The sequence below is a fragment of the Eretmochelys imbricata genome, chromosome 5, assembly GCF_965152235.1.
Source record: "Eretmochelys imbricata isolate rEreImb1 chromosome 5, rEreImb1.hap1, whole genome shotgun sequence".
In the NCBI taxonomy this organism is placed as follows: Eukaryota; Metazoa; Chordata; order Testudines; family Cheloniidae; genus Eretmochelys; species Eretmochelys imbricata.
In genome coordinates this window covers 48056432-48083114 of record NC_135576.1, presented here as the reverse complement: position 1 = coordinate 48083114, position 26683 = coordinate 48056432, and the positions used below count along the sequence as shown (strand labels likewise).

General features: G+C 42.8%; 1 protein-coding gene across 1 annotated transcript in view; it reads right to left on the bottom strand.

Annotated features, from left to right (window-relative positions):
- Positions 1 to 26683, bottom strand: part of ANKRD31 (ankyrin repeat domain 31) — a 112178-nt gene that overhangs the window by 67150 nt on the left and 18345 nt on the right. The window contains exons 4-8 of the mRNA XM_077818011.1: positions 23527 to 24195; positions 17869 to 18161; positions 14340 to 14452; positions 10924 to 11066; positions 885 to 1029 (exon numbers count right to left, since the gene is read on the bottom strand). Coding sequence (XP_077674137.1) covers positions 885 to 1029; positions 10924 to 11066; positions 14340 to 14452; positions 17869 to 18161; positions 23527 to 24195 — 1363 coding nt within the window. The remainder of the gene's footprint in view (positions 1 to 884; positions 1030 to 10923; positions 11067 to 14339; positions 14453 to 17868; positions 18162 to 23526; positions 24196 to 26683) is intronic.

Sequence of the window (26683 nt, the reverse complement as noted above, 5' to 3'; positions counted from 1 at the left end):
ATGAGTAATGTACCCGAATGTATGGATGCTAAATATCTAAACTGTATTATTAAATTCATTCATCTAAATTTGGGTTATTGCTGATTATGCACTATATGTATTTTATGACTTTAAAAACAAATGTTGTATTTGTGGATAATCTAAACACTATACCCAGATGTACAGACACTCTTTTCTTAACCTTTGTATTATATAATTTTTTTAACATTAGCTTTCATAAAATTTTTAGTCTATATACTGTTCAAATATACACAAACGATACACAACTAAGATGCGCTCAGAGTTTATCACCGTATCATTTTATTTCATCTCATGCATGCATGTTAATGAAGACAACCAACTAGAGGACTCTGCTCCAAGTCTGCTAGTACAGTGGTTCTCGACCAGGGATACTCAGAGGTCTTCCAGGGGGTACATCAACTCATCAAGACATTTGCCTAGTTTTACAACACGCGACATAAAATGCACTAGCGAAGTCAGTGAAAACTAAAATTTCACACAATGACTTGTTTATACTGCTCTATATACTATACACTGAAATGTAAGTACAATATTTATATTCCAATTGATTTCTTTTATAATTATATGGTAAAAATGAGAAAGTATGCAATTTTTTGGTAATAATGTGGTGTGATACTTTTGTATTTTTATGTCTGATTTTGTAAGCAAGTAGTTTTTAAGTGAGATGAACCTGGGGGGTACACAAGAGAAATCAGACTCCTAATAGGGGTACAGTACTCTGGAAAGGTTGAGAACCACTGTGCTAGTATATCAAGTGAGCGAAGCCCATAGAACTGTTGGCTATAAGTAAGGGAATGTGACAATAGGATTTCTGTTGTTCTCTATCTAATAGTCACGAATATGCCAGAATAGCTCATTCCTACCTGATGTTGAACCTCTTCTAGACTTAGTTATATAACTTTCAAGCAGCTTCTTCATACGCTGGTCAGTAGCTTCATCAAAGGCGCACCTCCCCTTCTCATTTTTGAATAACGGATCAGCTCCATACCAAAGCAGTAACTCTGCCACCTAGAGGTAAAACTTTTCAGATACTTTTTCTTTTTCTTCTAATATTTTATTTTCCACTCCTCTCTCCTCATATATGCTTCTCTGTGGTGTACACAGAAATACCTGTCGCTAGTGTTAAAATACCACTAGAGTTTTAAAATCCCCAGTAATGGAATTTACCAGTACCAAACATTCCTCTAAATACAAATTTGTTCCAAACCCTTCCATTTGTTTTTTTCATTTTTGAAAGCTTGCTTCAGTGAATAACCAGCTGACTTTCTAAAATCAAGGTCCAATAATAGAGTTTCTTGTTAACATGGTGATTTCTTAAATTATTTTTAAAAGGTTAATGTTGTGAATAAAGTCATAAGAATTCTGTCCAGTTTTACTCATTATCCAATAAGTAGTGTAGAACAATTATATTTAAGTATTAGAAAATTTGTAACTTAATGATTTCCTTTCTGGGACTTACTCCTCCCTCCCTCACTTCAGCACTACTGGGGTTTTGTTTTTCTCTGCATATCGAAAAGGCAGTTTAATTCTCGGCCTAGGTCACACCTTCTTCTTCTAGTCACTAGGAGAGCACTTCCTAAATTCACAGTTTGTAGGTGATTCTATCACTGACCCAGTTCTTTCTCTGCCTTCCCTGTTCACCTAATGGTGAAGGAGAATTAAGATAAAGGAGCACTCAATCTGCAGTGAAACCCTCTCTAAAGCCACACATTAGGGGAATGCTGCCAAAGGTGCTGCCAACCTGCAGACCCTTACTCAGCCAGAAATGTAGAGAACTCTTAGGCTTTGTCTACACTGGCAAGTGAAAGACAAAACTTTTGTTGTTCAGAGGTGCCATAAATATAAAGGGAAGGGTAAAAACCTTTAAAATCCCTCCTAGCCAGAGGAAAAATCCTCTCACCTGTAAAGGGTTAAGAAGCTAGGATAACCTCGCTGGCACCTGACCAAAATGACCAATGAGGAGACAAGATACTTTCAAAAGCTGGGAGGAGGGAGAAAAACAAAGGGTCTGTATCTATCTGTGTGATGCTTTTGCCGGGGACAAAACAGGAATGGAGTCTTAGAACTTAGTAAGTAATCTAGCTAGATATGCGTTAGATTATGATTTCTTTAAATGGCTGAGAAATTAAGCTGAATAGAATGAATATTCCTGTCTGTGTGTCTTTTTGTAACTTAAGGTTTTGGGGAGGGATTCTCTGTGTTTTGAATCTAATTACCCTGTAAGGTATTTACCATCCTGATTTTACAGAGGTGATTCTTTTTTACTTTTTACTTCTATTAAAATCCTTCTTTTCAGAAACTGAATGCTTTTTCATTGTTCTTGAGATCCAAGGGTTTGGGTCTGTGGTCATCTATGCAAATTGGTGAGGATTTTTACCAAACTTTCTCCAGGAAGTGGGGTGCAAGGGTTGGGAGGATTTTGGGGGGAAAGACGTTTCCAAACAACACTTTCCTAATAAATAAACCCAGATAAACGTTTGGTGGTGGCAGTGGAAGTCCAAGGGCAAAGGGTAAAATAGTTTGTACCTTGGGGAAGTTTTAACCTAAGCTGGTAAAAGTAAGTTTAGGAGGTTTTCACGCAGGTCCCCACATCTGTACCCTAGAGTTCAGAGTGGGGAAGGAACCTTGACAAGAGGTGTTAAACCACCACCACCACCATCACCACCAAAAGACAAAAGTTTTGTTGACGACAAGTGCTGGTGTGAACAGCGCTTTGTTGGCAGGAGTGCTCTGCTGTCGACAACGCTAACCCCACTCATTAGGGGGTGGAATTTTTTTGTCGGCAGGAGACCTCTCTCCTGCCAACAAACAGTGGCTTCATTGTGTGTCTTTTAGCGGCATGGCTGTAGCAGCATAGCTGTGTCGCTAAAAGGTGCGTAGTGCAGACATAGCCTTACTTACCCAGTGTTAGTTGGAACTTCTATCCATGTAATGTACTTATACCTCCCTCATTACTGTATTATCCAAGGACCTCACAATCTTTAATATATTCTCCCTCACAACACTCCTGTGGGGTAGGGAAGTATCCCCATTTTACAGATAGGAAACTGAAGCAAAGAGAGACTAAATGACTTACCCAAGATCACACAGGAAGCTTGTGGAAGGGCAGAAAATTGAACCTGTGTTTCGCAAGTCCCAGATGAACACCCTAATTATGGGATCAGTGATGGACCTTGAGAAAGCAGGTCAATTTTCTTCTGGATTTGGAGAGCTGGAGAAGATTTTAGGAATAGAACTTGCTACTGCCCACCAAAAAAGCTACAAATCCTGAGATGAATAAGGGTTAGTGTTGGATCATATTAAAGAAGTTCTGTATTAAAATCACAAATGAGTTTGATTCCCCAGAGTTTAAATTCCAGGGTATTACTAATTAAGAGGTCTCTTGGTTTTTGGTACTGTTTCTCTCCCTGTATGTGTGAAACTTGCAAGCTGCTAATTGTGTTAGTACATTCTAAGACAGAGTCTATTCTCAAAGCAATTCACAGAGAGAGAGACTCAAAGCAATACTCTAACAACAGAAACAGCACCCAGAGACTCCCCACCCTTTTGTTGTATTAACAATTGTGATTAAAATAGAGATAGAGGATGTATGTGGATGGATGCTTGGTGTGGATAATAACTGAATGATCAGGGAGGTGCCAGCCTAAGAATCCAGTGTCCATCGGCTGAAGAAGGCGTCAAGTGGAAATAAGCAGAGGACCCCCCGGAGGGCAGACTGGAATCCACCCAACAGCCTCAAGAATGGGAGAACCAAAGAACAAGATAACATCTTGGAGCCGTCAGGAATGTGCTATCTTCTGATTGATTCAGCAACAGCATGATGAAGCAATTCCCATAGACTGGCATAGGAAGAAATTCCTATAAAAATAGACTCTAAAAAGTGAGAACTTTGGGGTCTGATTCTGCAAACCAACTTCCAGGAGCATCAGATGAGCATCTGACAAGGCCCTGCTCCCTCCTCATGTCCAGGCCACCTGGCCAGTGGCTTGGCATGAGCAACTCTAAGGCTGGTAACTATGATAACAACCTTGCAGAACCTGTGTGTGTGTGTGTGTGTGTGTGTTTGTATGAATGAATGTGTGAATAAATATGAGATTGAATGGAATGTTATAGCTATAACTAACTGCTTACTATGATTCTTTCTGTATTCACAATAAATGTGGTATTTTGCCTTTTTCTCTTTAATAAGATCCTGCTGGTTTTTATTTTATTGGTATAACATTAGGCAGGAGCAATGAATCGCTCTCTGGGCAATGCTGGAGACAGACGTTCTGGCAGGTGGTGGAAGAAGTATGGCTTAGGCTTGGTCTACACTACAGAGCTAGCTCGACATAATGCAGCTCAAATGACTTACTCTGTTAACATAATGTTTTAGTGCAAAGTGAACAGAAAATAATTCAGACCAGTGATTACAGAGTAGTATTTCCATGGGTGCCATGCATTGTTTCCCTCTAGGCTAAATGCTTGCACAGCTGGACATCCTGCTAGCAGGCACTAGTGGGGGGAAAGTTCCACTGTGCTCCTCCTTCCTCTCTCTAGCCCTGGCTGATAAATTTCTTCATTTCTGTCTCCCTCCCTTCCTCCTCTCTTCTTTTTGCCTGTTCTTTCCTTTCTCTCCCTAAGCTCTTCTCTCTCTCACACACACACACACCCACACACACACACTGAAAGTGAGGGAGAAGGTACCTGGACTTGGAAGAAAAGTGAGAGAAAATGAAAGGGAGAAAGTGAGTGGTGGTCAAGAGACAATCAAGTATGGAACGAGTGAGGAAGGAAAATGATGCTATGTCTACAGTGGCTTGCATGCTTGAACACTGGACCATGTACATGCTCATGCATGGTCCCCATACCTGCCCCAAGTGTCTGCATATGCTGTGCTGGACACAGGTATAATGACATATACACACTCATACACATGTCCATACTGTCGCTGTTGTTACATAAGATTAGTGCTACCATTTCATGGGCTGTATACAGGATTCTGTGCATCACAGGGAGACATTCTAGGAACCGCTTTGCTGTGTGTTGTGGGTACTGTCCCCTGCCTTCACACATTTGCTGATGGCAGTTCCTAATCATATCGCCCCTCATTGTTATTCCCTGAAAAAGTAGGTGGAAGACATTTAGCAATGAGATAACTATCTGATTCTGTTCCTGTTTCTTACAGTGGGACAAACGGTTATGCAGTAGAGTAGGCGACTGGTGAGATGTTGGATGGAATTTGGCCAGAACTTTCTGATACACTGAAGTCAGCTGACCATGAGGGTCAATGACAATTCATTCAGCTCACATGGTACTGATATGGTGAATGCCAGTGTTGCCAAGGTATGTCCTTGGGTGGACCATCATTTCTGGTGCCGGAGAACCAGCATGTTGTGCTGGGATCACATCATTTTGGAAACCTGGAATGACCAGCAGTGGCTTCAGAACTTCCAAATGAAGATACAGATCTTCATAGAGCCATGTGAGGAACTTGCATCAAACCTCTGGCACCAGAACACTCAATTCAGGGAAGCCATACCGGTTCAGAAGCAGGTTGCTATTGTTCTATGGAAGCTGGCACCACCAGGTCTGCTGCAAGTCACTTTGAGGTTGGAAAGTCCATTGTTGGGGTCACAGTTGTGCAGGTTTATGAGGCAGTTAACACTGCGATCTACTCAAGGTGGGTGCCATAAGAAAAGTTCCAGAAATAAGAGCTGGATTTCAGAGGATGGGCCTTCTAAACTATGCAGGGGCCATCAATGGCACCCACATCCCAATACTTTGCCTACCAAAAGGGGCAAATGCTTATGTGAACCACGTGTTCTGCAAAGCTTAGTGGTCCACAGAAGCAGATTCATGACTACAAACGTGGGAAATACTAAAAAGGTTCATGACACCAGAGTGCTGAGGTGATCAGCATTGTACCTGAAGGGAGTAGGACTTTATTCACCAGAAACTATATGGTTCTTTACAGTGTGTCGATGCCAACTGTTATTTTGGGGGACCTTGCATATCCACTCCTATCTTGTCTCATGAAGCCATTCCCCAACACCAATGACACTGGAAAAGGGGAATTCAGTTACAAGCTCAGAAGCTGCAGAACGGTTATGGTATGTGTTTCCTGGGCTGGAAGCTCATTGGTGCTGCCTACCCACCTGTGTCAGAATGGCCATTCATATACTCATCGCCTGCTGCACACTCCATAACATTTGTGAGGGTAAAAGAGGAGTGTTTTCATTCCAAATGGGCTCACAAGTCTGATTTGCAAACTTTGTACAGAAAACCAGATCCCACCCATGTGCACATTGGTCCTGGTTCCCAACAAGCAAGGGAAATTATGAACACCATACATGCACACATCTTGGCACAGCAGGGAGGCAGAGGGTGACATCTGCCTGTGCTGAGGGATACCTTCCCACCTTATACAGCTGCTGGGAATGCACATAAGGGAACATTGGTGCCTATTTGTGAGGGGACATAGCTTTGTGAGGGTTTCGTTTTCCTGTAGCGAAAGATCAGGAACTATTCATTCCTGTGACATTGCACACACTGAAGACAATTACAACCTGGTGAAGATGCCCTGTTAACACCTTAGGGTTGAGTCTATGCTGTGGAGGGTGGCAGCTGAGTTGTAATGTGGTCATTGTGCAATGATTTTGTCTTCACTATTCACACTTGTTTATAAACCTCTTATTGGGAGCACTCAATCTCTCTTACCAACCTTATGAAGATTTCCTGGGGCAGGGGTGAGTATTCAGCCATTCTGCATGGTATGCTGTCATTTTGTTTTTTGACTGTTCATTGTCAGCAGTGCTAACTGCATTTAGGGGCTGTTACAGAGCACTAATCCCTATTACCACTGAAGCTGGTTAAGCTTTCAGTGGGAAGTGGGGGGTATTTATGCATAGGGTAGTGGCAGATGGTGTCATTACCTGTGTTGCTACTGGTACTGTTTCAATTTTCTGCATGTGAAGTAATCCATATAGATGTTCATCTACCCATTTTCTGTGTTTCTGACTTCTGTTACATTGAAAACTAGTAGCACTTTCTGTAAGAACATAATACTAATTGCACTTTCCTATCCCTCCCATGTATCCTTGGGACTTAGTATATTTCTGAACCGCAGGAGGGAGGGTTTGGTGGAGGACAGACAGAAAAGTGTTTGCAGTATCATGGCATCAGATAATTATATACCATTCAATTTCATGTGCTATGAATTGTGGGGCCCAATTCTGAATCTGAAAACATCTTCAGCTCACCAAGCTTAGGAAGGAGGGGACACACACAAGTCTGGGAAATGATAACATTTATTAAAAGTATTAGATAGAATGGGTAATTGAAATAATTTTTAGAAGGAAGGGTCAAAAACAAATCTTTAAAAAATAAAGGGAATGCAAGTGGGAACACTGGCCATACATTAATGTCTCTGTAGCTGTCTCCTTGTCCACCTCCTGACAAGAAGGGATGACGGGAAAGTGACTTTTGGGGAAAAATGGGAATGTCTCCTGCGAGGGACTTGGGGGATGGGCACTTGGTGGGGTTCTGGAACTCTTGCAGATTCATCATTCCCCTCCTGGTCACTCAGTAGGTCCTCCTGTGAGGGGTTTTGGGTGCTAATGGCGGGCAATGCCCCAGGAGTCCTGCAGGTTCTGGTGTCCTCCCAGTCTCTTAGGGGGGTCCTTGAAACAGGATCCTCTGGCTCAGTAGCATCCCGCGCGGCAGCTGGAGGAAGAAATGGATGTAGTGGTTCATGGACTGGTTCAGTTGATTTGGCAGCAGGTTGACCTCGAACTCATTCACAAGTTCAATGGGGGAATGTTCCCATTCTCTGTGCTGTGCCTCCTGCTCCATGAACCAGTACATCCGTGTCTCTCCCTGATGAAGTGCCCAATCCTTCCATGCCCAGAGGAATTTAAATGGTTCCTGGTTTCCCCTGCCCATGCCTATATGCAGCTCTTCCTAGGTCCTTCTCCGTCTGTCTCTGGGGCATTGCTCCAGCCCTTTTTGTGGGATGGTTTCACTCTCAGGAACTGAAGGTCCTGACAATTGAAAGAGAAGGGTAGAATTACAATTTTTGTCCTTGGGAAAAAGCTCAGAAATCCCCCCCACATAACATAACTTTACTGTAGAAGGCCACAATTTTGATACTTTTCAGCATTCCATGAATGTGACTTTTAAACTATCCTTGGTTCTTAGGCAACTTTTGCAGCCCATGAGGAAGGAGCACAGGCTCCTAAGAGTAAATAAACTGTACTAATACGTTTAAAAATGTAAATGTTCATAGTGTCTCAAGGTAGTGGGCAGGGGGAAGAGAGAGTGGCAGTTCCTTCCAGGGTGCTAAGTTACCAGTTTGCAATTCCTTTTTTAAAGGCTGGCTAACATTTGGAGAACACAGCTGTTTCCAAGACACGAGAACGGAAAAGAGAAGTGGCTTTCTGTCCTGTGGAGGAGATCTGCAATCTATGCAAGAGAGTTTGTTTCTGCTAATGGTCACTCCTCTACATATTGCGAAATGAAGAGGGTTGGTCAGCTATAAAAGTGGACCAAGCAGAGCTGCACTGCTGTAAAACCTCAAGACCCAGCTAGAGTTTCTGCTACACTGGAAACTTGCTGAAATATGCTTGTGCAGCATAGCTCAGTGGGGGGAGAGGCAATACACCAGGGACAGGAACAGTAACAATTTTGTAATCTTCCAAGGGAGAAAGGACTGCTGTGACTAACATTTCCTCAGAGAACCAAAGTGTTCTACAACTGTGTTCTGCTCCCTCCCCATTCCCAGACCTAACATCCCTCCACCTGCCCACCCCGTTCCACATAGCTACCATTTGTAAGGTGATGGTAAGATCAGAAGGTGGGAGAAGCACTAAAACTGTGTAATCTTTAAAAGACAAAAGATAGCTGTTACTAACTTTAGACAACCTACTATAAGCTTTCTGCAACTGAACAATCCCCTACTGGGATTTTTCTAACTTGACCCCTTCCTTCCCAGGGTCTGTGCAGCCCCACAGCCTTTGCTGTCTGACCCTTGGCCAAGAAATGCACAAACACAGAGGCAATGATTTTTCCTGAATAATCTGTTTTTAAGAAACAGCTTTATCCAAATGCATAATACAGGTTCATCAGAAATCAATAAAATCATTGATTTATAACTATGTCTTGCTTGGGGACCATCTGGGGGGGCAGGGAGCAGGGGCTGGAGGGAGCAGAGGAGAGTTGGAGGAGTTTGGTAGGGAGAGGGGGCATGACAATTCCATAGCTTTCAGCACTGCAGTTCAAACTCACAGACACATAGCAATGCATGGCATATTATCCAGAGGGGAATAGTCAGTGCACAGTATTTCAAATGCCCTGGATCATAAAATCAGTAATTTAGCATAAGATGAAGAGGGGATATTGGCAGGGAAGGTCCATTGTAACTTACCAGCCTTAGGTTTTGGTTCCTGCCGTGACTCGGGATCCTCCTTGGATTCATCAGGGTAGGAGGCTTCCTCAACAGGCTCCACTGGAGAGAGGTGCAGAATAACATGCTCTTCATCCTCCAGGTCTTCTGGGGCACCCTCCATGGTCCGTGCTGCCTCCTCACTCTAGCCCTCATCAGCATCCTATTGGACAATGAGGCTGGTGGGGTTGAGGAAGGGATCATGAACCACTTCAGGCTCTGTACCAGGAGCCCTTGACAGCACCTGGTCAAGCTCTTCATAGAAGGGGCATGTAGAAGAAGCCACATCCCGGAGAGACTGTTTGAGTCTTTTGCTCTCCTGTATGGGAGCCTCATCTGGTTCATGTGTTCCTGCCCCTGGGCTGGAGACCGCTCAACGCCTGCCTTCTCCAGCCTCCATGAAATTTCCTGGTACAGGTGTATGTTCCTGCCGCTCTGGCTGAAGTCACGGAAGACAGTGCACTCTGACCACACATTGATAAGCACCCAAGTGTGCTCAGTGGGCCAAGTGGCTGCTCTCAGAGCAGGATGCATTTTCACCTGTATTGATCTGTATGAGTTCAATGGAAAGCTGGTCACTGCAGCACGCTACTTCCACTGAAAACGATGGGAAAGGAACCTTTATAGAGTGGGCAAGGGTCAGGAAGAAAAGGGTCCAGTGCATTGTCAGAATGGGAGTGGAGGACTATTGAAACTTGAGTCCTGGTACATGACCCTTATCCACACCCCTCAGGCATGCTAGCTTACTCACTCTCTACATTCCTTCAGACACATGCTTTGGGGTTCAGGTGTGGGTTATGACACAACCGCATTCATAGGCACGTGTACAGTCACTAATATAGAAATAGTCCTTAGTCAATGGAGAGGAAGGAAATAGAGATTATGAGTGACCAAAGAGGTAGCAAGAATGAGGGAAAGGGCAGAGTAAGTGGAGAAAATAATATAGCAGGAGAAACTGCACCCATAAATTTTAAACTTGAGCTCTAGAAGCCATTTGTTATGCACATGGGGGGAAAAAAATAGAAAAAAATATTGGTGTCAGTCCAGATCAAAACCCTGATCTATTTTCAGTCCATATTTTGTCTCCAACTGCAGTCTCATACTTCAAAAGGAAGTACAAAAAACATATTCAGTTGTGCAATAATGTGTATTTTGATGTCTTCAGACAACCTGAAGCGTGAGACCTGTAGCATTATCAATTTAGATAATCTTTTCTGTGCTATTTTCGTAAACAGTTAGAAAAATGCAGCTAATTTCTGCTATCACACACTAAAGAACAAATCTGTAAAGTGTTGCTCATGATTTTATCAGAAGTCGGGCAGCAAGAATTCCAAATACCCTTAAATCTTAACATGTAACCCTAAATTCTAAATAATTAGCAGGACATGTAATGAAACGGAAATGCAACGTAACCTCCCTGACCCAATCACAGGAATTTTTATAGGTAAAATGTAGTTTGTGCCCAAATATAAAAATCATACCTCATAATGGCCCTCTTTAACTGCATCCTGTATTGGTGTTACTTGTTCACTTCCTTTACAGTTAACATCAGCTCCTGCTTTCAAAAGCTCATTTGCTGTCTTATAAAAACCTTCCACACTGGCTTCATGTAGTGGAGTCCAACCTACGACAAACGAAAATTGTCAACTAAATCTTACATTTCATATCTGAATAATATTCTTGACACCAATTTTTATCCATTTTGCAGACCATTTAATAAAGTTTTAATTTTAAGATAGTCTAAATTTATTAGAAATTTCAATATTTTAAGAATAAGTTGACCATGTGACAAATTTTTATATGGTTCAAATGTGATGTAGGTGAGAGGTCCTAACTGTCAAAATATGCACTTGCCTAAGAACTGCATGCCATTATAACAAATGTAGATGTTAGATTATGTATTGGCTCAAAAAGGAAAGAAACCTTAACCTTTGCATACCAGCAATTTCTCTGTGAATGAAACTTTTACACTTTGGGTATGTCTACTCAGCAGTTGGGATGTGTAATTCCCAGCGTGGGTAGACATACATGTGCTAGCTCTACTTGACCAAGCATGCTAAAAATAGCAGTGGAGCTACAGCAGCATGCGGGGCAGCTTGGGCTAGCTACCGGAGTACAACCTCATTGGAGGTCCTAGACAAGCCACTGCTATTTTTAGCATGCTAGCTCAAGCACAGCTAGCATGTGTAAGTCTACACAAACAGGTAATTATACTTCCCAGCTGCTAGATTGATACACCCAACAACCTTTGTGTGTGGTCTTGTTATTTGGTCAGTCACACTGAAGATGATAATTAAGAGAGAAGTGAGAAAATAAAGAACCTGAGCTATGAATAATACAACATATGTTCCTGTCTCAGGAACAGACACTAGCAATTAATAATGGTGGGGATCATGTTGATGTCCATTTCAGTATCTCCAAGCATCATTAAATGTATAAACTCGTAGACTTTAAGGCCAGAAGGGACCATTGTGATCACCTAGTCTCACCTCCTGCTTTAAGAACATTTAAGAATGTGAACATTAGAACATCTAAGAATCTAAGAAATAATGTGATGAAAAATGTTTACTCATTTTCCATTTCCCTTTCTGATCACATAGAACAAATCCAACTTTTACCTTTGCAGACAGCAGAACTGTAGCAATCAGAGGTTGAGTAGCAGGTGGAGCAGAGATGCTCTGCATGGGGAGGGAGGGAAATCTGGGGCTGAGGGGGCAGGTTGGGTTCTCTGCATTGGGAACATGGGGAGCTACTGAGACATAGCGGGAAGTAGCTGTTACTATTTGCTTCCCAGCCCAATCCCATGAGCCACAGCAGCTGCTCCAGCCCCACCAGTTCCACTTCACCTCCACCGTCCTATGCATGCACACAGCTTACAAGGAATGACATGTTGGGGTAGAAACATATATCAGCCTCTACAATATTTCCATTTACTCCTGGGGCATTCTGCACCAAAAAATTTAAATTTCTATGCCAAAAAATTAAAAATTCTGCACACAACATTTTAAAATCCTACAACTTTTATTTGTCAAATAAATGAGGCGGCTCCAGCATGGCATTGCGGGAAACAGGCCACTGGAAGCACTGAGCTGGGAGATCACTCTGCAGCTCCCCCCGGGACCCAGACTCAACAGTGAGGCTGCACCCAAACCTTCCCCAGTGCAAGAACTGGGCCTGCCCCAGAAACACCCCAGGGCCCTGACCCTCTGTGCCAGGTGCACCAGGTGTGGGCATGCAGACTCAGTCCGGCAGGATCCAAGTGCAGAGGGACTTAGTGTGGGGGAATCCAGGTGTGGGTTGAGAGGGTTCTGTGTGGGGCAATCTGGGGTAGGCAGCTCAGTGGGGGATCCATGTGTGCATGTGCAATCTGGATGCACAGGGGTTTGTTGGGGGGTTCTGGGTGCAACAGTAAGGGGACTCTGCAGGGGGGTCCAGATGAAGGTGGTTGGAGCTCATCAGTGGGGGCTTGGGTGGGGGGGCAGAGCTGGGCAGGGGGGTCTGGCTATGGGGGGTTCAGTGTGGGGGTCCAGATGCTATGGGAATGGGGCTAATGAGGTTGGGGACCCAGGTGCTCCTGGTTGGGGCTCGGTGGAGATCTGGGTGACTCTTCAGGGTGGTCCAAGTGCAGGGGGAGTGGAGCTTGGCAGGAGGGGTTCTGGGTGTGTGTGGGGAGGTGAGGCTCAGCGGGAGGGCCTGGGCATGAGGGGGTCTGGATGCATGGGCACTGGGCAGATGAGGGAGCAGCTCCCTGTACAGTGATCCCTCCCTCTGCAGATGAGGAGTGATGGGTGTGTGTTGGGGGGAGAGTTTGCAGAGCTTCCTGGAGCCTGGGGAGAAATCTAGGGCTGGGGCTGACCTGGCTCTGGATGCTGTGCAGGGGAAGAGGAAGTCCCATCCTCCCCAGCCCAGCCAGACTAGCAGCTGAGCCTGGCACAGGGTAGGAGCCACCAGCCAGGTCTTCCCCAGTCCTGCCCCCTGCCTCACAGTGATTTATCTCTCTGCCAGCTGCCCTGGGCACCCAAAACATACTGCTGGGGAGGGTCACATGACCACTCTTTTGGCTTCCCTTTGCTTCCCCCTCAGAAAGTCATTTTTCTGCAGGGAAGCAAAGAAATCTGTAGGGGGACATGAATTCTGCACATGAGAGGTGGCACAGAATTCCCCCAGGAGTATTCCATTGCAGGGGCACTAGCCTCCACTCCCTCTCACGTCAGTTCTGCCACCCAGGTAGCAATTCCACTCAATGGAGGAAAGAGGATTTGGGAAAGATGAAGGCAGTATGTAAGCCCTGAGCTGCACTGACCTAGCTTTGCATGAGTTCCCTGTATGGCAGTGTTCTTACTGAATCGGCAGAGTGAACTGGGGGAGAAGATAGAAGATCCACGCCCAGAGTGCTTTCTAATCCTCCTTCCACCACTTCCTGCATCAAGACACACTAAGGTTCCATTGACCACAATAGCTTTTTCCTTCAACCATCTCCCCACAGGTGGAGATACCCCAGTACATATCTAGAATGCTGGTTGGGCTCTAAATTTGACACAATCCTTTTCTCATTTAACTCAAGGGCAAAACTCTCATTAACTTCATAAGAAACAAGACTGATTCCATCAAGCCAAATTCTGGGCTGTTTTACAGATAATGCATGCCAGAAGGGTGTAAAATCAGTGCATTAACATGGAGTTTTGGAGGTAATGTCTATATTACATATATGGCTCTTCACATTTATTACCTGTCTCGTGAGAACTTATAAGAACTTAAACTAATAAGAATTCAAAAAAGTGGTGGATCAACTCTAAAACATCTGTTTGTGATCTGGTAGCATGAGCATTTATTACTTATGCTTACATATTTGTTTTGTAATTCATAAAATTATCTTTTAATTGGAATTGAAACTTACCAGCATAATCCTGAGTATTTACATTTGCACCAACTTTTATAATTTTGCGTACAAGGTCTGTATCATCTTCAGCAACAGCTTTATGCAGTAAGGTCTCACCAAAAAGATTTTTCCTACAGATTTTTGAAAGAGGAATGGAGGCAACAGGTGCAGTATTTGAAAAATTTTTAACAGAGGTTTGTTTTGCTGAAAAACATAAAATAAAGATCTGGTAAACTGAAAAAATATGTTTGACTACTGTTTTGGCCTCAGCACTACAGTTAGCATACAAGTTTTCTGAAGAAAAATCTTGTCAACAGGAATTTTTGCCCAACTACTAACCTGTCAAAAACAGACATTTCAGAAAGTTGCTCCTTCAGTGAAATACGTAAACATCAATCTCACTTACTAAAGATTGTATTTAACCCCATAAACTCTGCACCGATCTCCTGATATCAAATGGGTTCAATGCACAGAATGAAAGAATATGGCTTTTAAACAGTGGTTTTTTAAACTCTTGGCTCTCTACATTTTAGGCAAAGTGTACTAATCATTTTCAACAAGTTTGATCAAATCTGCTATCCTGTGCTACATTTCCTTAAAAGAAAAGCAGTCAATATATAGCTAGTTGCTTAGTCACTCCTCTCGTCCTTACCAAACCTATGGCATCTATTAGCAATTATTTTATGTTTTGTGTTTTATGTATGTTTCTAAGTTTACAAAACAAAATATAGAAACAAACATTATTATTATACTTTGGAACAAATCCTGCTTTCCGTTATGCACCCATAATGTAGGATTCAAATGTAGTGGAACCATTTCTATTGTACTGGGGCACAAGACTACACTTTACCAGCAGTGGGGAATTCTGCCTTCTCCCTTCATGCTGTGGAGAAGTGTTCCAGGGCTACTGTCTATGCTGGAAGGCAAAAGGATGGGGATGGATTATGGCTAGGCAGGAGGCATGGCAAGGGCACGAGCATGGTCCATTCCTTGTGCAGATTCAATAGCTTAACATTTTGCTCATGTGGGAGTAGAGAGCTACCCCTCTCCATAGTCTGTGGTTGTAGGCTGCACAAGAAGCCTGACCGGTTGTGACTAAAGATTCCAATCTTCAGCCTTTTGATATTTTTGAAATGGAGGAAAGTCCATGTACATCAGTGGTCTCCAACCTTTTTACGCACAAGATCACTTTTTGAACTTAAGTGCAACCCAGGATCTACCCCATCCCTTCTGAGGCCCGACCCCTTCCCCGAAGCTCCACCTCGCTCACTCCGCGCACGCACACCCTGTCGCTCGCTCTCCCCCACCCTCACTCACTTTCACCGGGCTGGGGCAGGGGGTTGAGGTTCGGGACGGGGTGCAGGCTCTGGGCTGGGGCCAACGGGTTCGGAGTGTGGGATGGGGCTCCAGGCTGAGCCTGGGGCAGGGAGTTGTGGTGCAGGAGGGGATATGGGGTGCTGGCTCTGCGAGGAGGCTCAGGGCTGGGGTGCAGGCTCCCACTGGGCAGCACTTACCTCGGGCGGCTCCCGGTCAGCGGTGGTGCAGCACGGCTAAGGCAGGCTCGCTGCCTGCCCTGGCCCCACACTGCTCCCGGAAGGGGCCAGTGCACCCCTGCGGCGGGCACGTGGCTCCGTGTGGTGCCCCTCTCTGAAGGCACCGCTCCCACAGATCCCATTGGCCACAGTTCCCCGTTCCCAGCCAATGGGAGCTGTGGGGGCGGTGCTTGCAGGCAGGAGCAGTGCGTGGAGACCCCTACTCCTCCTCCCCCAGGGCCATGGGGGCATGCTGACTGCTTCCAGAAGTGGCGTGAGGCTGGGACAGGCAGGGAGCCTGCCTTAGCAGCAGCCCCACTGCAGCCAGAGATCATGATCGACTGGTAGAGTCTCCAGGATCAACCAGTCGATCGCGATTGGCCAGTTGGTGAACACTGATGTACATTAATTTTGCTCTACGCAATAGGATTTGCCCATATAACTACAGCCAATCATGATGAAAACAGAAAAATACATTTTATTTTGAGCACTTTGTTTTAAAAATAATATTTTGCTCTTGAATGAAAACCTGTTGCTGACTTTATTTTATTAAATATGAGTCATCTGATTAGAAAACCCATCGTAAGCATGGTTATAGTGGAAATACTGACAACCCTTCCTGAAAGCAAGGTGCTGGGTAGTGGTAGATTTATAATTAACAACTTATATTATACCTACTATTATAGTTCATATAACGTATACCTTCAAAAAGTTTTAAAATATATTAGGTACACAGGTAAAGCCAAACTGGACTTGCATAAATGGAAATAATTATAACACTCCAATCTTAAAAGTAATTATGGTTCAATGGTTAGGGGATGAAGGAGCCAGGAGGCCCAGGTTCAATTGTGTGCTCTGCCACAGACTTCCTGTGTCACCCTCAGCAAGTCTCTTTACATCTCAGTTCCTCACATGTAAAATGGGAATAATAGGACTTCTTTACTTTACAGGAGAAATATATCACAGAATGTGAGGTGCACAGATGTAATTGTGATGGAGGTCATAAAAATACATCAAATCAATTGAAACCTGCAATCTACTCCATGGGGGTGAATTCCTGTGTACGCTGAGTCACACTGACTTCAGAGAGACTCTGCACAAGCAGTTTGCCTTTGCAAGTCAAACTGTAGGACCTACATTTGTACTCTGGATCTATTTTTTGTTTTGGTGTTTCTGAATACTTAGTCATTTCAATTATAATGTTACAAAATTAGATTTTCACCCCTGAATGTTTTTCTTAAATTTTATGAAGGATGTGTGTAAGCAGGTCAATTATTAGAGTCTGTACTGTAAACAGTGAAATAAAAACTGGTACAAAGTATCATGGATTATTATTAAAACTAATGTATATAAAGTTTTTTAAAAAGGTAGCTCATAAATCCACATTTCAGTGACTTTGAAAACACCATCCAACATTTTCTGGTTCAGTACATTTGTTTGAATCAGTTCAACAGAAGAGTAACTTATCTGGCAAATAAATGTCAGAAGCATCTCTTACTAATTTTCTTTGCAAGCCTTTGGCTTTTCCTCATCTGCTCAACCTTGCTGTTTACATTCATAGTTGATGCTTGGTATGTACTGGCTTCCGGCTCTGAACACTGTTCTTTGCTGTCCTTACAAGCAGAGTCTTGTGTTCTACTGATAAGAGATTTATTCAGAATGAATAATAATATTCTCCACTTTACAAAACAACAATGTAGTATTTATACTAGATTTAAAAGTAAACATCTAATTTGTAAAGGAGGTTTATAATTATGTGCAGATGCATACTCCATGTAATCACACAAACTTCAATGGGATTGTATGGAGTATAAATCAGTGCAGAATATGACCTTGAGTGTTTCAAAGAAAATGTAAAATCTTTACCTTTTAGGCAACTTAAATGAACATTTACACAGTAGAAATGAGGAATGAAAGGCATGTATGTTTCATATTTATTAACTAAATTGGAAGAGAGATAGAGAAAGAGTTCATGCATAAAGAGAAGTAAGCTTTTTATGTTATATATGTCATACCCAAAATCTTTAGATGAAAGTTTATTTCCTGTTTCTTCATCATTACTATATATTCTCTGCTGAGTTTCTTCTAGCATTTTATAACAACTGGAAACTTCATGTATGTACTTTCTAGTGCAGTTTTCTCTTATTCGAGTTGACTTCCTTAATGTATATGAAGTTGCTTTGGTAGCTTCTACATCCGAGATATTCTCTATTGAACTTGAATTTCCTTCACCAGCTTGTTTGTCGTAAGAGGCGACATTGCAGTAATCAGAAATGATCAAGTCTTGGTTCTTCTGGTTACCTACAAGCTGTGACAAAAAGTATTATTTCAAACTACTGGTAGTCAAGCTTTAAAAAGAAATGCTGTGCCTGGATTATTGTGTTTGGTGTTAAAAGTAAAATGTCATTTAAATTATACATGCACAGATAGATAGATAGAGACTTAGAATAAATAGGTTACTTAATAACTGGAGTTCTGCAAATATATTCCCTACACAGGGGGAAGCACTTGGAGTTGTGTGCCATGCTATGCAGGCCCTGGAACTACTAAGAACACCCAGCAAGGGAAGTGGATGGCTCAGGAAACAGGGATGTAATGGGACAAAGATGTAAAGTCAGTGGATGATATGGCTTTTTTAGCTGATGCCTTCAAACAGAATCAGGCATCTATTGAGGACAGGCCACAGAAAGAGGGGTTTGAAACTGGTAGGAAGGGAGCCCCCTGGGAAGAGAGAAGCGGGTTGGGAGCATAAACATTCTCTTACCCAAAAACATTCCTCTAACTTCATCCCAAATCTCCTGTAAAAGCAGAAGAGCCCAAAAGGTGCTATCAGTGTAATTCCACTGATCACCTGAGGAATAAATGCCCTGTGCTAGGAGGAAGTGGGCAACAAATAGCTTGTTAGTTCTGCTGTCCTCAACACAGAAACCCCCCAAGCAATTGAAACCTATCATATTGGTTTTGTGAGATTAGCCTCTGCAGAACCAGATTTGGAGTATGTTAAGGCTGTCCAAATTGATGATAGGGAGTACTTGGGGCAGAGAGATACAGGGGCCCAGATCTCTCTGGTTAAGCAGAGTGTGGTCCCAAAGGCTAGTATGTTGCCTGGCCAAATGGCAGAGATTGTGGGGATGGGCGAAAGCAGATTCCTCAGACCACTAGCTAAAATCCATGTGGTGTGGGGAGGTTTGGAAAGTGTTCTGACTCTGGGGGTAAGAGAACACCTCCTAGTCGACCTGCTTCTTGGTAATGATTTTTTCCGTGAAGCTCAGGTTAAAGTATTTGCCTGCAGCAGGAGGGAGTTTTAAGCTGGGACCCCCGAGGGAAAGGGTAAGGTCTCAGGAACTGCTGAGAGAATGGGAGAGAGTCTCCTTGATTCTTCTGCAGCAGGGAGAAACCACATGCTTCCAGGTGGGAGGGTGGTTGAGACCAACTCCTGCACTGCAGCTGGAGGCAACACCACATTAGGAAGGGATGGGGTGGGTGTAACACCCGCCAGGGAGAGAATTGCCCAGGTTGTTAGCTGCCAGCAGGTCGCAGCTGAACCAGAGGCAAAACCGGCTCTAGGGAACATAGAGCAATGTGTCCCAAAGGAGAGCCCAGAGTAGAGTAGGGGATCTCAGAAACCACTGAGGTGGGTGAGGATTCCTGAGACTCTGTACCGCAGGGAAGTAGGGTGCTTCCAAGTATGGGAGGGGCTGAGACTAGCTCCTTTCCAGCAGGAGGAAACATGCCCTCAGGCGCAGGGGCAGGAGAAGTGTTGTCAGTGATTAAGGAAACTGTCCCAGTTGTTAGCTGGCAGAGTTCTGCAGATGAACAAGAGACAGAACCCTTCCTAGGGAGCACAGAGAAATGTGTCTTAGGAGGGGCCCCAGAGGAGGAAACTGGGGAAGGAATAGTGGGGGCACAGGAATGTCTCCTCACTAGAAGGGGGTGTCTTCCCCCACAACAGAGAAAGCAATTATGGGAGAGCTGCTGGGAAAAGGTGCATCTGATTGAAGGGTTAACACACCTAGCCCAGAGAGCACAGATCACAGCCCTCTAGGGGGCAGCGAAGGACTCAGTGCTGGGAGGGGGAACACACAGGGTAACCCCAAAAGGGGAGCTGGATTTTCTGCATATGTACAGTCCTGGGTTAGGAGACCGCTCCCCAAAGGGCCAGCCAATGTGCAGGATCCCCCTGAACACCTATCTTGCCAGACCCTGTGTTGGATCATATTAAAGAAGTTCTGTATTAAAATCACAAATGAGTTTGATTCCCCATAGTTTAAATTCCAGGGTATTACTAATTAAGAGGTCTCTTGGTTTTTGGTACTGTTTCTCTCCCTCTATGGGTGAAACTTGCAAGCTGCTAATTGTGTTAGTACATTCTAAGATAGAGTCTGTTCTCAAAGCAATTCACACAGAGAGAGACTCAAAGCAATACTCTAACAACAGAAACAGCACCCAGAGACTCCCCGCCCTTTTGTTGTATTAACAATTGTGATTAAAATAGAGATAGAGGATACATGTGGATGGATGCTTGGTGTGGATAATAACTGAATGATCAGGGAGGTGCCAGCCTAAGAATCCAGTGTCCATCGGCTGAAGAAGGCGTCAAGTGGAAATAACCAGAGGACCCCCCGGAGGGCAGACTGGAATCCACCCAACAGCCTCAAGAATGGGAGAACCAAAGAACAAGATAACATCTTGGAGCCGTCAGGAATGTGCTATCTGCTGATTGATTCAGCAACAGCATGATGAAGCAATTCCCATAGACTGGCATAGGAAGAAATTCCTATAAAAATAGACTCTAAAAAGTGAGAACTTTGGGGTCTGATTCTGCAAACCAACTTCCAGGAGCATCAGATGAGCATCTGACAAGGCCCTGCTCCCTCCTCATGTCCAGGCCACATGGCCAGTGGCTTGGCATGAGCAACTCTAAGGCTGGTAACTATGATAACAACCTTGCAGAACCTGTGTGTGTGTGTGTGTGTGTGTTTGTATGAATAAATGTGTGAATAAATATGAGATTGAATGGAATGTTATAACTATAACTAACTGCTTACTATGATTCTTTCTGTATTCACAATAAATGTGGTATTTTGCCTTTTTCTCTTTAATAAGATCCTGCTGGTTTTTATTTTATTGGTATAACACCTGAGGCACCAAAATTCCAGAAACCTGATTAAATTAAGAGCCCATACAGGGGGAACAATGGAGGGAAGGAAAAGTCAGTGGCTGATTACATGGGAGAGGGTCAAAGGACACCCTGGGTAATAAACAAACTAACCTCATACTACACTATCTGAACAGAGGGTGTGGTATCATAAAGATACTTGTAAACACACAACATTAATACCAAAATTTTTATCACAGATAAGTTTTGGGGATAAGAATTTTGACATGGATGTTAAACCTTATGATGCTACTTTTCAATTAATACCTGTAAACAGGTTTAAAGATTATTACAGCAGAGAAACCATAAAAAACTTGGTTTGCTGTGTGTGAATGGGGAAACTGAGGCACACTGCCTCACAGCCTTAATGGCTGGATGCCAAGAGAACTGTAACACAAACTGCTTTCAAGCTAGTCAGTGACTAACCCTCCTTCAGTAAGCAAAGACGGGAGGTGTGACACTCTGTACCTTGGGGGAACACCCTACACCCCCATGTTCATCTTTATAAAATGATTGTGTGCAACTGCAAATGCACTGTGTGCCAATGCAAAGTTTGTAATGTTGGGTGTCTTCGGAAGGCTCATGATGCACTGAGCATGGTTGTTATAGTGATGTTATAGTAATTGTTACAGTAATGTTATAGGTTATAATTTCATGTATATAGTTATGAGGCTGAAAATGTATCCTCATGGCTTAAAGAAAGCCCAGGCAAAAACTCTCCAAGAACAGAGAGGCAGTTCACATCTCATCAGGGCATGTATGGGACAAACCCAGCTCAGCCTCACAAGAACCAAGGATGAAGGCCTAGGCAACAACAAAAGGATCTGTTAGACTCTGAGTGAGTCACCCCCCTTCCTGAAGTGGGCGGGGGCGGGGCAAAGCCAAGAGGGAAGAAAGAACATGATAAAAGGGAGAGACGTTTGCCATGCTCTCTCTCTCTCTCTCCCCCACCTCCATCTACAGACACCACACCAAGCGACTGAAGCACTGATCAAAGGGGAGAGCCTGGCTGAAGAGCTACCAGCCAGCTTGTGATGAGAAGCATCTAAGTTTGTAAGGGCATTGAAAGTGTTAAGATCAGCTTAGAATGCGTTTTGCTTTTATTTCATTTGACCAAATCTGATTTGTTATGCTTTGACTTAGAATCACGTAAAATCTATCTTTATAGTTAATAAATTTGTTTATTCTATTTGAAGCAGTGCGTTTGGTTTGAAGTGTGTCAGAGGCTCCCCTTGGGATAACAAGCCTGGTACATATCAATTTCTTTGTAAAATTGATGAACTCATATAAGCTTGCAGCGACCAGAGGGTATAACTGGGCACTGCAAAACGGAGGTTCCTAGGGTTGTGTCCGGGACTAGAGATATTAGCTAGTGTCATTCTGTTGCAAAATCCAAGGAGCAGCTTACATGCCAGAGGCTGTGCGTGAACAGCCCAGGAATGGGGGTCTCACAGCAGAGCAGGGTAAGGCTGGCTCCCAGAGTCAAAGATTGGAGTGACCTAGCAGATCACCGGTCCAGATAACAAAAAGGGGAATGTCATATTCCCTTGCTGCAATTTAAGCCCATTGTTTCTTGTCCTATCCTCAGAGGTTAAGAACAACAATTCTTCTCCCTCCTCCTTGTGACAACCTTTTATGTACTTGAAAACGGTTATCATGTACCCTCTCAGTCTTCTCTTTTCCAGACTAAACAACCCCAATTTTTTCAATCTTCCCTCATAGGTCATGTTTTTTAGACCTTTAATCATTTTTGTTGCTCTTCTCTGGACTTTCTCCAATTTGTCCACATCTTTCCTGAAATGTGGCGCCCAGAACTGGACACAATACTCCAGCTGAGGCCTAATCAGCACGGAGTAGATCAGAAGAATTACTTCTCGTGACTTGCTTACAACACTCCTGGTAATACATCCCAGAATGATGCTCGCTTTTTTTTGCAACAGTGTTACACTATTGACTCATATTTAGCTTGTGGTCCACTATGACCCCCAGATCTCTTTCTGCAGACTCCTTCCTAGGCAGTCATTTCCCATTTTGTATGTGTACAACTGATTGTTCCTTCTTAAATGGAGTACTTTTTCCCTCAGTAAATTCTTCCCACATACACCACACAAACTCTCACATATAATTATACATACAAAATAATCCTTTCAGCTAATCAAGCTAGTTATTATACAGGCTGAGAAGAGATTATTTCTATTTTTAAATATCTGTGAGATGCTTAGATACTATAATGATGGGGAACGCAAAAGCAGATATTGCATAGCATAGAATAGTATGAAGCAAGAAAATGAAGTTTACTAGGATTTCTCCATTCTAAAAACTTCAATAACTGATGTGAAAAAGTAGAAAAGGATTAGTAGACTTTAAATAAAGAAAAAGACTGTAATAAAAATGTAAATTCCAGACTCAATAATTCTATACCAACACTAATAACATCTTAGAAAAAATTAACTCTTCAGTAAAATATTGTAAGATACACAAAACATTTAAAATAGCTATTAAAACATGTACATACTTGTTCATCTAAAGTACCCTGAAATGCAGCCTCTGTTAATGCTTTTATTTCTTCCAATTGCTTCACAGAAAATTGAGGTTCAAAATTGTTAATTGTTATTTGAGTGCAGTCATCTATCTGGAAAATACTGGGTTCTGATCTCAAATGTTCTTCTTCAGCATTAACCTCCCTTTCCTTCCCTACTAATTGACGGAGAGGCTGTACTACAGATTCTGAAAAGGAGTTCAGTGCTGTCAGAAGCTCTAGTGGCAGGACATTGCTGTTCTCATCTACTGATATATCTACAGATAGAGCATCCCCTTGACACTGTAATGTGTCTTGCAAGGGGTTTATCATTTCTGGACTCTCTGAATCACTGAGTGGTTTCAGCAAATCTCTAATTTCAAATTCATCAGCCATTATACTTTGTTCAGTTAATGTTTCCCTGGAAATCTTCTCTGATGTTGATGATAAAATAAAGTCAGGTGTAGACTTCTCAAGAGAATTATCTTTTACTCTAGTATCTAACTCAGTAATGGTCATAGTGGCACTTTGACAATCTTTTAAAACACCTGGAAATACATTCTCTGATGTCCATTCCTTTGGAGCCATTAATGTTTCTTTTACAACTGCACTTGACAGTAGGCTTCTTTCGGGAGAGTCGTCTTCATCAGTTAATCGATGTGAAATCTAAATGAAAAAATGTTCATAAAAATGGAGAAATGTTTCTAAAAGCATGTCATGAACATTTACTTTACAGTTCATTAATGCTCATAATATTAGGTTTACAATTTTTTGATAAAGCAAGCTACAAGCCCCTAAGAATTTCCACAATGGAAATATTCCCATTGACCTTAATAGGGGACAGACTGTACCCTTACTCATAAAGGCAGACTGAATTAAGTTGCTGACACCCTTATTACTGAAGATCCAGGATAAGATGCAGAATAAATCTACCACTATTTTGAGATCAAAGGTCTGATCCTGCTCTCAGGGTACTCGTGTCCCATGTTAATGCTCAGGATGATTTCTCTTCCTTTTTAGTACGACATGAAGTCATTATGTAGTCAAAGCAAATAGTAGAAGTGCAGACTACTGCAGATACAGTCTGACATATATGTTTTGTTTTAAATCACATGCAACTACTGACAGGGTGCAGAAAGTTTGTCCCACATCCAACACTGAATATTATGCAAAAAGTAGGGTAAATATAGTTATTTAGACTCATAGACTTTAAGGCAATAAGGCACCATCATGATCATCTAGTCTGACCTGCACATTGCAGGCCATAGAACCTCACCCACCCACTCCTGTAATAGACCAATAACCTCTGGCTGAGTTACTGAAGTCCTCAAATCATGATTTAAAGATTTCAAGTTACACAGAATCCACCATTTACCCTAGTTTCACCTTCAATTGACCCACGCCCCATGCTACAGAGGAAGGCAAAACAAACAAACAAACAAACAAACAACCCAAAACCCAGGATCTCTGCCAATCTGACCTGGGGGAAAATTCCTTCCCGACCCCAAATATGGCAGTCAGTTGAACCCAGAGCATTTTGGCAAGACTCACCAGCCAGACACGTGGGAAAAAATTCTCTGTAGTAACTCAGAGCCCTCCCCATACAGTGTCCCATCACTGCCTGTTGAGAATATTTGCTACTAGCAGTCACAGATTGGCTACATGCTATTGTAGGCAGTTTCATCAGTTTTATAGTAATTTTTGTCATGACACCAATAGACATGCCTGTGACAGACTGATAATATCCTGTAATATCCTGAACCTTGTGGAGTTAAGATAAACTTTATTGAATTAAGATAATCCTTACTGAATTAGGTATAATACCTTTGGTTTCCACTGTATTACAAATGCAATTGTATATGTGTTATTGTGGAATTGTATGTTTCTTCTCTAGTAGGAGGGGGATGCTAATGTACTTCTTCCATTATTGTCCTCTGACCCCACCCCCCTTGGAGAGGTATGCACATACTAGTTCAAACTGGATTCTCCAGGGACCAACAGACAAAGAAAGGATTTTTAGATAAATAGCCTGGTTTTAAACTGGCTCAGGGCCTTCTTTCTGATCCAGCAAATGGGCAAGATCTCTAGTCCACAGAGGGCCCCAATCCTTACAGAAGGGTTAGAAGGACTGGGCCTACTGAGGCCCATAAGACTGTGTGCTTGTCCTGAGCTGAAGCTGCAATGTGAACTTGTAACCACAAAAGAAACTTCTTGAGTGGGTTTGGAAGGACTGCTTCAGAACCCATGTTGGGGTAGGGGTAATCTCTGGTAAACTTATAAGCATTTGTGTAGGTTCTTTTATTGTTTTTAGTATGGTTTTTCCATAGTGCTTGTACCTTAAGAATAAAATAGGCTTACACAGAAATAATTGTTTATAAGAAATGTATAACTTGACAATAACTCTTATCGGTCTCTGAACAGAAAACAAGCAGGTGTGTTTGTGCAGCCTACCAGTGCCTCTGCAGTGAACGACACAGTGAAGGCAGGAAACTGCACAGCCTGGAAATACCACCCCCAGAAGGGAGAGAGACACGGGACTTCACCTAAGAAAGGCAGTGACTGGGGAGCGAGAAACCTGAGAGCAGGTGCCCTCATGGGACCACTGAGGGGAAATACAGGTGCAGTTGTCCTGAACTGTCATAGGGCCTGTTCTTCATTCAGTGAAAATACAGAATTTTTTCTCCTTCCTATGAAGGATTGTCTGAAATTTCTGAGCCAGGTACCTCAGTTAGTAGCTCAGAGGACTGACGTGTTTGCAGGTTTTACCAACATCTTATTTTTCGCGGCTCATACTGTTGCCACAACATGGTATTTTAGGGTAAATTTCCTTCAAGAGACATTTTAAAATCTTTTGTTGCCAACACATGGCAAAATTGTATAGTGCAACAGCATTTTAATATCAGCAATATAAATCTGATCAACCACACTGACAATTACAACTGTAATAAAACAACAAGACGACAAGATCACTGAGGAGAAGAACCTTCTTCATACTGATTTATGGATTTTTAGAACAAACTTGGAACATGCAGTCCTTTAGAGAAACTAAATTTTAAGCATTATGATATAATCCAGTAACCAAGGATGCAAATTAAAAGATCTATTGGCAAGTTAGGAGGGAGAAGGAGAAACAAATTTGTTAAGTAACGGGAAA